Consider the following 13,038-nt stretch of genomic DNA (forward strand, 5'->3'; position numbering starts at 1 on the left):
GATCCTTGCATGGGTCCCTGTGCTTCATACTTTGTGCACTTAACCTGGTGTGCCACTGTCCAGCCCCCTTCCTGGGCCTCTCTTTCTGCTTCTTAATATGTTGGGGGTGTTTAGAGATAGCTGGACTGAGCCTCCAGCTTCCCCCTTTGCCTGCATTCTCCCAGCAGACTGCTGATGCTTCCTTCTCTGTCCCCCACCTCAGGTGGCCAGATGGGAACAGAAAACCCACAAACTGAGCAAAGCCTTTGGCTCCCCTCACCTGGCCTGCTACACCCTAGGGGGTGCCATCCTGTTGCTGAATTTCCTGCGCTCACACTGGTAAGCCCTTCTCCATAAGCCCCACCCACAGAAGCAAAGGTTTTGTTTATTCCCCCAATCCCCAGGCCTTAACACAAGCCTTCCTGTGGGTGTGGACTAGGCCTGAGAGGCATTATCTCTATCCCCACCATATCCCCCCACACCACCACCATATCTTCCTGTTTCCCCATTTCTTGGTCCTCATGTCTGAGGCCACCTGCCTTGAGGTTATTCTCCTCCCGCTGTACACCTTGGGAAAAGGTAGTGGCTCACACTTGACCTGTCTGGGGTCCTCATGTCCACAGGTGTGGTCTCTAAGCCTAACAGCTCTGAGAGCCTGCTTGGGTAGGCGGTGAGGTGGTGAGGCAGCAGCTTGGCTCCAGAGAACTGAGTATTCACTGTGTCAGCACCACCATGCTCATGGCCAGCCCCCTAACTTGGAGAGGTCCCACCTGCCTTCAACAGGGCAGGGTCTGCAAACTCCCCTTCTGAGCCCAGAACTGGGAGCCCACTCCTCCAAGAGCCCCTGGCATGGACAGACTCCAGGGCTAGGAGGCAGGTGAAGTGGTCCTTGACCTCCTTGGAAGGGCCAAGAACTGGAGAGTCTCCCACCCATAGCCAGTAGGACCACTGCCAGGGCCAGCCCAGATTCTGTGGGGATAGCTGGGTATCCAGAAGTGCCAACTGGTGCCCTGAGCCCAGCCATCACCAAGCGCCAAGTGTGAGCAGCAATGCCAGCTTCTTCTGGCAGCCAAGTGGGGAAAGCTTTTGGTGGGGGGTGGGCATTTGAATCCATTCACTACAGTGGGGCTGAACCAGTGGGCAGTAAATCCAGGGGCCACACTGGAGCTGGGGGTCCATACAACTGTGAGTTCAGATGACCCTGCCCACCTAGGTCTCATAAAGAGAGCCTTTATTGCCCCACATATTCAGCTAGAGACTGACGAGGCCTTCTTAGTTGTGTCCAGATTACTCACCTCCCATCTCTCCTAGGACCTGGCCTCCATCCTCATACTTAGGCTTACTGGGGGCTCAGGGCCAGGAAGACAGCATGAAGGTCCAGCAGAGAACCTTCATTTTGGGATCCCACTTCTAGAAGGGAGTCCTTATGGGTGGGAGGAGGTATGACACAGAGAGGAACAAGCAGTACATGACTTTGAGAACCTGGGAGGTAAGGTGGGGTGGGAGCAGGGCATCTGCCAGTGCTAGGGCACAGCCTCCCGAGGCAGGCTTCCCTCATCTTCCCATCTGCTCTGGCTGTGAAACCCTCCACCTTCCACCACACTTGGACTTGGCTGTCAACCTCCCTCCCCAGCCTCAGCCTCCCTCCTCAGGGTCAGCTTCTCTCCACAGCAGACCAGGCCCCAGTGGGCTCTGAAAGTGTGTGTGTTCCCCTCCTCTGTTCCCCAGTTATGGAGGCTGTGCAGGACTCTTCAGCTTCATGACCTCCCCTTTTTGTTTTCTTCCCTAATGAGCTTTTGCTCACAGTCTGTAGCCCCTGGGGTTACCCTTCCTCTCTTTTCCACTCTCTCCCTCCCCAATGAGTGAATTGAATGAATGAATGAGTGGGTGGCCACAGGCACAACCCTGTATCTGCCAGCCCAGAGAGTTAGTTCACCATGGTTGTGGGGCCTTGAGTCCAGACCTGTCCTTTGTACTGGCAACTAGGAGTGGGGGGTGCAGGCTAGGGTCTAGGGGGATGGGTGTTCTTTCTGGGAGTGTTGTGAGACTCCCATCTGTTCCAGCCCTGGTCTGTAGCTTCTGTCCAGCATGCTTCCCATATGTCACCTCCTTTGAATTTATAAATGCACTGGTCCTTCAGGCAGGGAGCCAGGGGCTCAAACCCACATCCTTTCGTGGGTCCTTGTTCTTCGTACTATGTGCTTAACCAGGTGTGCCACTGCCTCGCCTCCTCCTTCCTTACTTCTTTCCTTCCTTTCACCTTCCTTCCTTCCTTCCTCCTTTCTCTTCCTTCCTTCCTTCCTTCCTTCCTTCATTCCTCCTTTCTCTTCCTTCCTTTCTCCCTGCCTCTCTTTCTTTCTCTCTTTCCAGAGAGAGAACACAGCACTAAAGCTATCTCCAACATGGTAGCTTGAACCTGGTTTTGTGTACATGACAAAGTAGCTCACTATCCAAGTGAGCTATTTCACCCTTTCTCTCCTTCTCTCTTTCTTTCTTTCTTTTGTCCTTCCTTCCTATTCTTTTCTTTTTTAGTGTAAAATCCATTTTAATCGTTGTATAGTGTTCAGTGACATTAAGTGACACACAATGCCATACCATGGAGTCTGTCTAATTCCAGAACATTTATGCCAGATCAGACACCCTGCATGAAGCAGTCATTCCACCCCCACCCTGGAGGTGTGACTCTGCTTTCTGTCCCTGTGGGTACATATGTTCTGGACTATTCCATGATGTCTCTCCTTGCCCCCTCTTGGAAGCTACTGGCAGTGGGGAGTGGTTGTCACCTGAGACAGCAACACAGCTCTGGCCATAGAGGGGGTGGAAGCCCCTCTCCCTACAGGCATACCTCCATTCAGCCACCTTGTGGGAGCCTCTCCCATACTCAGTCGTCAGGGACAGTGGCCTTGGGCTCTATCACTGAGCATTACAAGGGAGTGTGGTGACCGGGGAGGAGGACAGTTGGGAGCTATAGCTGGGAGGGCACAGGAACCCCAAGCATAGAGCTGTGGAATCCACAGCTACCAGCACATAGGGCTCCCTGTCCTCTGGACACACATATGCCCTTGCTGCCCCCTCCCACCTCAGCATCTGGGACAGGCCACTTGGTTGCAGGTGCAAGGGGGCACTCTTAACTCTACAGGTAGAGCTGGGGATGTTGAGGTTTGCACCAAGGGGAGGGCCTTGGGTAGAGGTGAAATGAGAAGGACACAGAGACTGGGGTGCTTCCAGCTTCAATCAGGGGCTGCCGGGAGGTGGAAAGGCCTTACGAGAAGCCTGAGATCTGGCAACTGATGTGAGGGCCTCTGAGGCACCATTCACCCTCTGATGTTGTGTCTTATCACCACCAGCTGGGCTGGGTTTCCCTGTAGCTGGTGCTTCACTGGGGCCTATGGAAGCAAGCAGGGTGGGAGTGTGGGGGTATAGGGTCCAGGCTGGCTGGGCCCCATCAGGGGGCCAGCAGCTCCCTTTCTTCCCCTTCTTCAGTACTGAAAGAAGCATCCTGGGAGCCCCCTCCAAGCCTCCTATGTGCTGGCAGCCCCCAGAGCAGTGCAGGGTGTGCTGAGGCTACAGGGTTACGGGAAGGGCTGGTGTTCCAGGCCCATTAAGCTGGGCGCACAGTCCTTTCCACGGAAATGAAGTGAGTGGGCAGGCAGATCTCTGGGCTAGCGGAGAGGCAGGTCAGCCAATTTTCTCTCCTGCAGTCACTGGTGGAGTCATTCGTTCACCTCGCTTCTATTTTTACTGCTAGGACTGGGCTTCCGGTCACCAGTGTGACTGACTAAAGGACAACTGCTCCCCTGAAATCCCGGAACTGAGGTGGAGCAGGAAGGGAGTCACCTGAAGCCCCCAGGGAAATGGGGCTTAGGGGCAGCCTCATGTGTATTAACATGTAACACATAAAATAGGCCCACAGGATGCTCCTCTACCTGTATGACTCCCCCAAAACATGACCCAGGAGCTTAAGTTTTAGGGTTGTGATTCTGCTGCAGTGATGAATACAGAAATCTGTGCCCTCTCTGGAGATGCCCCTATCCCTCTGAGGCCTTGGGGTGTGCAGTGACAGCCCCAATGAAGGTGGGGTGTCCTCTCTCACTCCTAGCTCTTCAGCTCACTCCTAGCTCTTCAGCATAGTCTCATCACCTGGGCACCCCACAGGGACATGCCTCTTTTGCTTAGGCTTGCTTAGGCTTAGGCTTGCTCCCTAAGCTCAGGAACTTCCTCTCCTAGATAGATCCTTCTGTAGCCCCGAAGGAGTGAGTCTGCACTGTCAGAGCCTGGGCTGGTGCCCCTTTCTCCTGCACCCTAGTGTCACTGTGGTGGGGTCCCTCTGCCCACTGCTGAGGAGCCTGACTGAGCACCTTACCCACCCAGGCAGGGTGGTATATTCTGCCAGGCCTGACAATCTGCAGTGCTTCTCTGCTCCAGCTACTGCCACACACACACTGGAGATAGCTCAGCCAGTAAAACACATGCCTTCCCACATGCAAGGATCTGGACTCAAGGGAATAGCAGGAGGGTGCTCTGGTGCCTTCTCCTCCGTCTCCTCCTCTTCCTCCTCCTTCTTCAGGAGGGTGCTCTGGTGTCATCTCCTCTTCCTCCTCCTTCTCTCTCTCACTCGCATAAAAAGGATGGAAAAAGCTGACAAGGAACAGTGGACTTGCATGGTGTGTGTCGTATGCTTTACATTGGTTTGTTCTAGCCCTCCCCTGCCAAGAGAATTGGATCAGTCCAGTTAGTTTCGCGGGCCTGCTTGGCCCCGCCCCAAGGAACCCCGAGAGAGGGTTCCAAAGTGTCAGAGTTCCAGAGTTCGGGAGTTGAAGAGTTCCAGAGTTCGAGAGTTCGAGAGTAAGAGAGGGTTCCTGAGTTGCAGAGTAAGAGAGAGTGCTTGCGCCGCCGCAAAGAGACAGCAGAGTTCTGTTTGGTGATTAGTTTGGTTTAGTTTATGAATCGTTGTTCCTGAATAAAGAAATACAGCTTCCCTGCCCAGCCGTTGTCTCCGCATCTCTGTTACCCGCCTGTGAAGCTAGCCCGCCCAGCTGGAGCCTCCGAATTTTAACAACAGGTGTGAGCACTCTAAAAAATCAAATTACAGAACCACCTTTCTGAACTCCTGCTTCAGACTCTGTTTTCCTTTCTTCCAAATCATTTCATGGGGGTTGGGGATGGAGGATGGTGTTAATGGTTTACAGTATAGTTGTTGACACAAGGGTACAATTTCTCATCTGTCTATGATAGGTGTCTGCAAAACCTTCTCACTTCTAACTTAGGACCTTTTACACCATCATGCACCAGGACCCCAAAACCTTCTCTACCCCCCTCATCCCCTCATTGCCTAGAGTCCTTTTTCAGTACAATTCTCAGACCCCTTTTACACCCTTATCTTACCCCAGGTTTACTTTGAGCCTGACTGTCCCTCTTTTTGGAACACTCACCCTGCCTGCCTCCTCCTGTGATAAATTAACTTTTCCATCCTTCCTTCCTTCCTTCCCTTTTCTTCTTCTTCTTCTTCTTTTTTTTTTTTTTGTTGTTGTTATTGCTACCAGGGTTATCTCTGGGGGCTTGGTGCTTATTCAACTCCACTGCTCCTGGAGGCCATTTTTTCTTTTCTTTCTGTTTTTGATAGAGGGTAAGTGGGAGAAAGAGACACCAGTGGCTCTGTTTCACCACTCATGAAGTTTCCCCCTACAGATGGAAAGCAGGGGCTTGAACCCAGTTCTTTACAAATGGTGATGTGCATGCTTTACTAGGTGTGCCAACACACACACACACTGGATTTCTTCATCAGACCTCCTCACACTTCCAGTGACCTCAGAACCATCTCATGTGCCTGTCTTGCAGTTTCTGGTCTCCACACATTGTCCATAGCTCCAGAATGGGGAGGGGTCAGGCCCAGCACCCACATGTACCTCCTCATTTAAGTCCCTTCTTCTGCCCCCTGCAGCTTCACACAAGCCATGCTGAGCCAGCCCCAGATGGAGATCCTGGACAACCCCATGGCCTACAGTGCGGGGCTGGTGCTTCTGGGCATGGGCAGCGTGTTTGTCCTCTCCAGCTTCTTTGCACTGGGCTTCACTGGGACCTTCCTAGGTGAGAATGGGAGTGTGTGGGGGGGGGGCGGTGTTTGCTGTCCTGGTCGTCTGGGGACTAGGGTGTGAAGCCCTGCAGCACATGGTACAGTGGACAAAGATCTGAGAGACGGGAGAGCCTGCTGCAGCCCTAGTGTGAAGTGGAGATGCACTAGGTCCAGTCCTTTGGGGAGGACCCTGGAGGGAGGCAAGTCAGGGAGAGAGGAGTGTGGGACAGGACTTGAGGGTCCTGACTATGTGTACTCCCTACCCCCACTCCCTGGAGAAATGGCCTAGAAAGGCCAATGGCTCAGTCCTGATGTAGGGCACACTGACGCTTCCCTACCATGACTCAGCCCCAAACCAGGCCTTAGTTCGTCCCCCCCCCCCACTTCCTGCCACATGGGGGGCCTCCCACTCTAGACCTCCTATACCCTCCACCCAGAGCTGCCCTACTTCTCCCTGGGATGTTGCCTAAGGGATTCTGGGAGCCAGACTGAGGAGATGCCTTCTGAGCAAGCTGCAGCCAGCATGGTGTTCCCCCTGGGTCTCAGAGCAACTCCATATCCATGGCCAGATATGACCCTACCCACCACCCACTCTATCCACAGGTGATTACTTTGGGATCCTCAAGGAGGCCAGAGTGACCACATTCCCATTCAACTTCCTGGATAACCCTATGTACTGGGGCAGCACAGCCAACTACCTAGGCTGGGCTATCATGTGAGTAGTGCCCCTCCCCTCCCCCAATGGCAGGGCTCCTGTCACTGGAGCTAGGAGTTGGAGTCCCAATAGAGGCCTTCTGACTCCTCAGAAAAGATACCACCACCCACTGCTCTGAACTTCTCTCCCTAATCTACCCCTGCTGTGTCCTGAGCTCCCAGCTAGGGACCAAGCCAGGATGGACAGGCAGGCATTGAGGAAACCCAGAGGTCAGTTCTCTGGCTAAGGGTCCCAGTGAGGGTCCACATGCTGATGGCCTCTCCCCACAGGAACGCCAGCCCCACTGGCCTGCTGCTGACCGCTGTGGTGGCTCTTGTCTACATGCTGGCACTCCAGTTTGAAGAGTGAGTGGGTGATCTCAGGCTGTGACACCAGCATGGCCCTGAGTCAGCCCTGGGGTCACAGATGGGAGGGTGAGGACACAGGGGGCTGGGGGCTTAGGGGCCACCCACCCCCACATGGAGATCCTCATTCTATGGGTGTTCTAGCCTTGGAGCTGAGCTGTCTCTCTGCTCCATAGGCCCTTCACTGCTGAGATCTACCGGCAGAAAGCTTTGCAGGCCCACAAGAGGAGCTGACAGCCTGGGCCCTGTAGAGGACTGAGCTTGGCCTCCCGAGCACCCATGATGGGACCATACCCGTTCTGCTTGGTGCTTGCTGCTGAGGGCTGCCCCAGTGCCTTGGAAATTGCTGCCTTGGGGGTCACTGGACATGCTGCTACGTGGCCTCGGGGCCCCTCCAATTCCATGTCCTGGTGTACCAATAAAGAAACCCTGACTCCAGTACCCCTGAGTCTGTCAGTCCTTGCTGGGCACCTCCACCTTGGGAAGGGCTCACCTCTCACTTCTGTCTCTCAAAGGCCAGCTCAGCCTCAGTGGGGATGTCTCCTTGTTCTGGGGGTTGTCAGCCCCACAAGAGTCTGGGAAAGGGGTGTGGGAGGCCTCTGAGCTTGGGGGGGGGGATGCATCAGAGTCACCACCTATATGGGACATGACAAGAGGGGGAGCAGCGAAGGAGCAGGACCCAGCCTGAGTTGTGGCACACTGAACCACAGCCTCAGCCCAGACTCCAAGGCCATGGAGACCAATTACTTTGTGAGGTGTCCTGGGGCTGTGCCTGCTGCACTCCACACCATAGTTGCTGGGTGGAAATGTGTGTGTGTGTCACTAGTAGCTGGTTCGATAGACATGGGGGGGGTCACTGTGGCTGGTACAGAATAAGGGTTGGCTTGCTCCTTCCGTTTTGGGGAACAATGCTTGTACCTGCCGGGGAGAGGGCTACACACACTCTATGATGGCTGCTACTGTCCTGTGATCACCAGGTGTGCCAGGCCAGCCCTCTTTGGAAGGAGAAGAATCAGGGCTCTGGCTAGGTAACCAGGTGGCATGCCAGGGACACACCTAAATGAACCCACAGCTCCCCATCTCCCTCTGAAGTGGAGAGAGAGAGATGAAGGGCCCTGGCACCCTGAGCCTGCATCCTACACTTCTTGGGCACACCCGCTATCTTCAGTTACCTCTGACATTTCTCTCCTAATCCCCCATGGGCCTCATGTCACCTCCGGGCCTGTGTGACCTGATGCCAGCTCCAAGGACAGAGGATCAACTAGCTTCTTCCCTGACAACTACCAAGCCTGGAGGCCAGGGTACACTGCCCCTTCACCTATAAAACGGCTGCCGCTCTCAGGTTGCAGGGCATGAGGCAGGACTTCCTTTGTCACCTGAGGCTTTCTGGATTTGGGAAGTCAGAGTCTCAGAATTTGAGGCCATGAGAGGAAGTGAGTCTGACCTGCAGCCTTAATTCCTGCCCCCATATGCAAATCTGTAATAGGGGTACTGACACCCAGCACCTCTGGAGTCCTGAGCACCCAGGCCCTGGGCTTTAGGCCTCATGGCTCCTGGAGGTCCCAGGGCAGAGGTGGGCAGACCAGGTGCTGAACTCTGCTGTGTTGAACATCCCTGCAGCTCTGGTTAGATCACTGCTCTCCCACCTACAGGAGAGTCACAGGGCTATGCTAGGTCCTAGTACCAGCAGGCTTGGCCTGGGGACACTGCTTGCTGCCTTCTGCCTAAACACAGAGGCTGAGGTTTTTGTTTTTTTTAAAAGATTTTATTTATTAACGAGAAACACAGTTGGAGAGAGAAAGAGCCAGACATCACTCTGGTATATGTGCTGCTGGGGACTGAACTTAGGACCTCATATGATTGGGAGTCCGCTGCTTTATCCACTGCGCCACCTTCCTGGACCATGAGGCTGGGATTATTAGTAAGCATCACAGGGCTGGCAGAATAGCTCACTTAGTGTGCTGCTTTGCCATGTGCTCTCAAGCCTTCCCCCACTACCCCCCCATACTGAAGGAAGCTTCCGGGCTGCCTCTTTCACTCTCTCTGAAAGGAGGCCTGACTGCTCCACAGCCAGTGTGAGGAGAGCAAGGGTAAAGAGCCAGGGTTCCCAGAGCCCATCCTACACACACACACACACACACACACACTGGATGAAATCAACCCTCTCTGGCATTATCTTCTGCCAGAATCCCGGTAGAAGAAGGGTTGAGTGACCTTTCATAGCCCTCTCCAAGAAGGTGCAGGTCGGCATCCTCACCCTGTTCAGAGGCCCCCCAACCTGTGTGCATGGGCGTTGGGTGTGGCTCAGCTAATAGCCCTGGTTCTCTCCCAAACAAAGTGGAGTGGCCCAACTCCCAACTCCTCAGCGGCTGACTTCCCAGGCACTGCAGACTGAGTCTGGGTTCCCTCCCACTCCAGTTACTAATCAACCAGCCTCAGGGCCATTTTCTGTTGTTGAAGGTTCCGCCCCTGCACTGCCGGCAGACTAAGCGCTCAGGCCCTGAGCCCTAGCATGCACCCCCTCCCCCAGGAGACTAAGGCACACGATGAAATGGGGAGGGGTCATGGCCAAGGCCTGACAAAGTCAGGGAAAGTCACAAGACCGGTGGGGGCAGTCCCTGGCTGAAGGCCCCTCCCTGGCAGAGTTCCACCCCCCCCATCCCGGCAGAGCGCAGTAGGGGGACTACTTCGACAGCCCCCCCCCCCCCCAGGCCTGGGCTTGCTGCCTCTCTACCCGCAACCAGGGCCTTTAAAAAAAAAAACTTTATTTATTGAATAGAGATAGCCAGAAATTGAGATGAAGGGGGAGATAGGGAGGGAGAAACCTGCAGCCCTGCTTCTCCCACCGCTTGTGAAGCTTTCCCCCTGCAGGTGAGGACTGGGGGCTTGAACCTGGGTGCAAGGTTCAAGCCTTCTGTAACGAGGTCGGGGCATTTGCAGCCCTCTTCCAGCCGGGCTTGCCCAGTGCCCGCGGGACGAACTGTCGCCCGCCCGCGGTGGGGAGCTCTGACCTTGGAGAAAGTTCGGAAAACCAAAAGTAGCCCCCCTCTTCCCGCCACCTGCTCCCACTGCTCCCATGCTGGTGATCGGGAAAACTGAGGCACAAAGGACGTGGGCGCAAGTGAGGGCACGGGTGCGCAGCGGGCTGCTTGTTCGCGGGTGGGAGGGTGTACCGCGCGAGGTTCACTGGCGCAGGGTCTGCAAACCCTACCCGGGTCTCAGCCTGGCCGGGGCGGGGCGTCACTAGTGACGCAACTGGAGGGGCGGGGCGAGCGCCTTGGATGGTTTATAAACGCGGCGCTAGAGCCAGGAGGGCAGAGCGATTCGGACCTACAGCCAGGGTGTCCTTACTCAACCTGCTCCAGCCCAACCCAGTCCAGCCGGCTTTCAGTCCTGCACTTCTTCCGGCTCCGCGCCGACCGGCCCCGGTGCCCAATGAAACTAGCAGCGATGATCAAGAAGATGTGCCCGAGTGACTCGGAGCTGAGCATCCCGGCCAAGAACTGCTATCGCATGGTGGTCCTCGGCTCCTCCAAGGTGGGCAAGACGGCCATCGTGTCGCGCTTCCTCACCGGCCGCTTTGAGGATACCTATACGCCCACCATCGAGGACTTCCACCGCAAGTTCTACTCAATCCGTGGCGAGGTCTACCAGCTCGACATCCTGGACACATCCGGCAACCACCCCTTCCCTGCCATGCGCCGCCTGTCCATCCTCACTGGTGAGCACACGGACCGGGCGGAGGGTGGTACTCCAGGTCTCGGGCAAAGGGGTGCAGCGGACCCCAGATCCCGGGCGGGGAGGGGTGTACGGCCAGAGGGCAGCGGACCCCAGATTCCGGGAAGGAGTGCGGTGCAGTACCGGTAGGAATAGCAGACCCCAGGTCCTAGGCTGTTAAGGGGTGCACGGCCTGGGGTGGCAAGGAGGAAGGGATGCACCGGAGATCAACCCAGGAGGAAGGGATGCACTAGAGAACTCCAAGTCCCCGGGAGCGCCAAAGTCAGCCCCTTACCTGAAGTGGACTCTGACCTCACCGTCACCCCTTTTCTGCCATGCCCCCTTTAGGAGATGTGTTCATCCTGGTGTTCAGCTTGGACAGCCGCGACTCCTTCGAGGAGGTGCAGAGGCTCAAGCAGCAGATCCTGGACACCAAGTCTTGCCTGAAGAACAAAACCAAGGAGAAGGTGGATGTGCCACTGGTCATCTGCGGCAACAAGGGCGACCGCGACTACTACCGCGAGGTGGAGCCGCGCGAGATCGAGCAGCTGGTGGGCGGCGACCCCCAGCGCTGCGCCTACTTCGAGATCTCGGCCAAGAGGAATAGCAGCCTGGACCTCATGTTCCGTGCGCTCTTCGCAATGGCCAAGCTGCCGAGCGAGATGAGCCCGGACCTGCACCGCAAGGTGTCGCTGCAGCACGGTGACGTCCTGCCCCGGAATGCGCTGCGCCGCAAGGAGCTGCTGCGCGCGGGTGGCGGCCCTGGGGACGCCTTCGGCTTCGTGGCGCCCTTTGCGCGGCGACCCAGCGTGCACAGCGACCTGCGCTACATCCGCGAGAAGGCTGGCGGCCAGGCCAAGGACAAGGAGCGCTGCGTCATCAGCTAGGGCCCCCCCGCCGAGACCACATGTTTAAGTCGCATCTACTTCCAGCCCGGCCCCGCGCTCGCGGCTGGGTCTTCCCTCCCTGCCAACCCGGGTCGCGCCGCACGAGGCGCGAGAGAACCCGGAAGGGACAGTCACCTGCTCTGGAAGGAAAAAGGGCTGGCCCCCCACCCGCACACCTCCAGGGTGCGGGACGAGCAGAGGGAATTAGTCTTCTTCTCACGGAGACTTTGAGGAGGGGGGCGGCGGCAGGGGGGGTAGTCTAGGGAGCACGGTAGGGCTTGGTGGAGCCCCAGACTCGCCGGCAGAGGGACAGTCGCTTTACCTGGGCATTCATCATCCTGTCTGTGACCGCTGGTGAAAGCTGGCCCTTTGGACACCCAGGGGGTGCCGGACAAATCAGTCAAGTGACTTGTTTACGTGTGTGTGTGTGTGTGTGTGTGTGTGTGAAACTGCACAACAGAAACAAAACAGAACCTTGCACTTTAATAGTAGCCCTGGTGTCACTACGGACATGAACAAAACCTTATAAGGTGTTTATACTGTGTCTCTGAAGTTGGCATTGTCGTGTTTTTTATATACATATGGAATAAAATAAAATTAAAAAACCCTGTCTGCTTGTAGAATGTTTAGTGGAGTTAGAATGGGGATTGAGAGGGTGCATTTCGAGGAACAAAAAAAAAAAAAAAAATTTACCCCAGGTGAGTACAGTGGTAAAGATCAACATGTAAGTGTGAGGAGTCCTAGGTTCAATAAAACCCATCTGACCCCAACTGGAACTCAGCTCCACCAGATTTTCCCTATATCTGGAACACTGCCTTGGTATTCTGAAAGTATCGATAATTTAAACTTTATTGGGAGGAAAGGTTGGGGGATGGAGAGGGGAGAGGAAAAGCTTCTATTGACTGAGCTGAGTCCTATTTAGGGAAGGGTTCCTTAGAAAGCCAGAACAAAAATAAAGGGTTTCATATACCCATTTTTCTAGCCAACTTGGTTTTCTATTGGTCATCAAACCTGAGCTTTAGTTTGAGGTGTCACTTGAGTGCTGGCCACAAATAAGAATAACCTTGAAACTACACTGATACAGGACCCATGGATACCTATCTCCTCCCTGGGGTCTGCCATGTGGCTCTCTGGAGACTGTTAGTCACCAGTGCTTCCTTTGGCTGTCTCATCTCGCCCAGCCCCTTGCCACTTGAAGCAAGGGACACTGGCCAGGCCTCAAATTCCTGATCTGTGAACCCCAGAGCACACCCCTTTGCACATCCTTGCTGTGAAAACCTTGATGTTTTGTACTCAACACAAAAGCCTGCCACTAGTGATCCA

The 13,038-nt window shown here is 55.3% G+C and overlaps 2 protein-coding genes across 4 annotated transcripts in view; both read left to right on the plus strand.

The window, feature by feature from the left end:
• The window catches only part of PEMT (phosphatidylethanolamine N-methyltransferase), a 53,419-nt gene extending 45,867 nt beyond the window's left edge, over window positions 1–7,552 (plus strand). For all 3 annotated transcript variants that reach the window (XM_007526204.3, XM_060203243.1, XM_060203242.1), the window contains 5 exons: window positions 203–318; window positions 5,921–6,066; window positions 6,656–6,767; window positions 7,037–7,111; window positions 7,288–7,552. In XM_007526204.3, coding sequence (XP_007526266.2) covers window positions 203–318; window positions 5,921–6,066; window positions 6,656–6,767; window positions 7,037–7,111; window positions 7,288–7,345 — 507 coding nt within the window. In that variant the 3' untranslated portion in view covers window positions 7,346–7,552. The remainder of the gene's footprint in view (window positions 1–202; window positions 319–5,920; window positions 6,067–6,655; window positions 6,768–7,036; window positions 7,112–7,287) is intronic.
• Window positions 7,553–10,359: 2,807 nt separating this feature from the next.
• Window positions 10,360–12,317, plus strand: RASD1 (ras related dexamethasone induced 1). Its single transcript, XM_007526206.3, has 2 exons — window positions 10,360–10,832; window positions 11,177–12,317. Exons 1-2 carry the CDS (start codon window positions 10,547–10,549, stop codon window positions 11,713–11,715), a joined length of 825 nt encoding a protein of 274 aa, XP_007526268.1. The 5' UTR covers window positions 10,360–10,546; the 3' UTR covers window positions 11,716–12,317.
• Window positions 12,318–13,038: the final 721 nt, after the last annotated feature.

The sequence above is a fragment of the Erinaceus europaeus genome, chromosome 12, assembly GCF_950295315.1.
Source record: "Erinaceus europaeus chromosome 12, mEriEur2.1, whole genome shotgun sequence".
NCBI classification, from domain to species: domain Eukaryota; kingdom Metazoa; phylum Chordata; class Mammalia; order Eulipotyphla; family Erinaceidae; genus Erinaceus; species Erinaceus europaeus.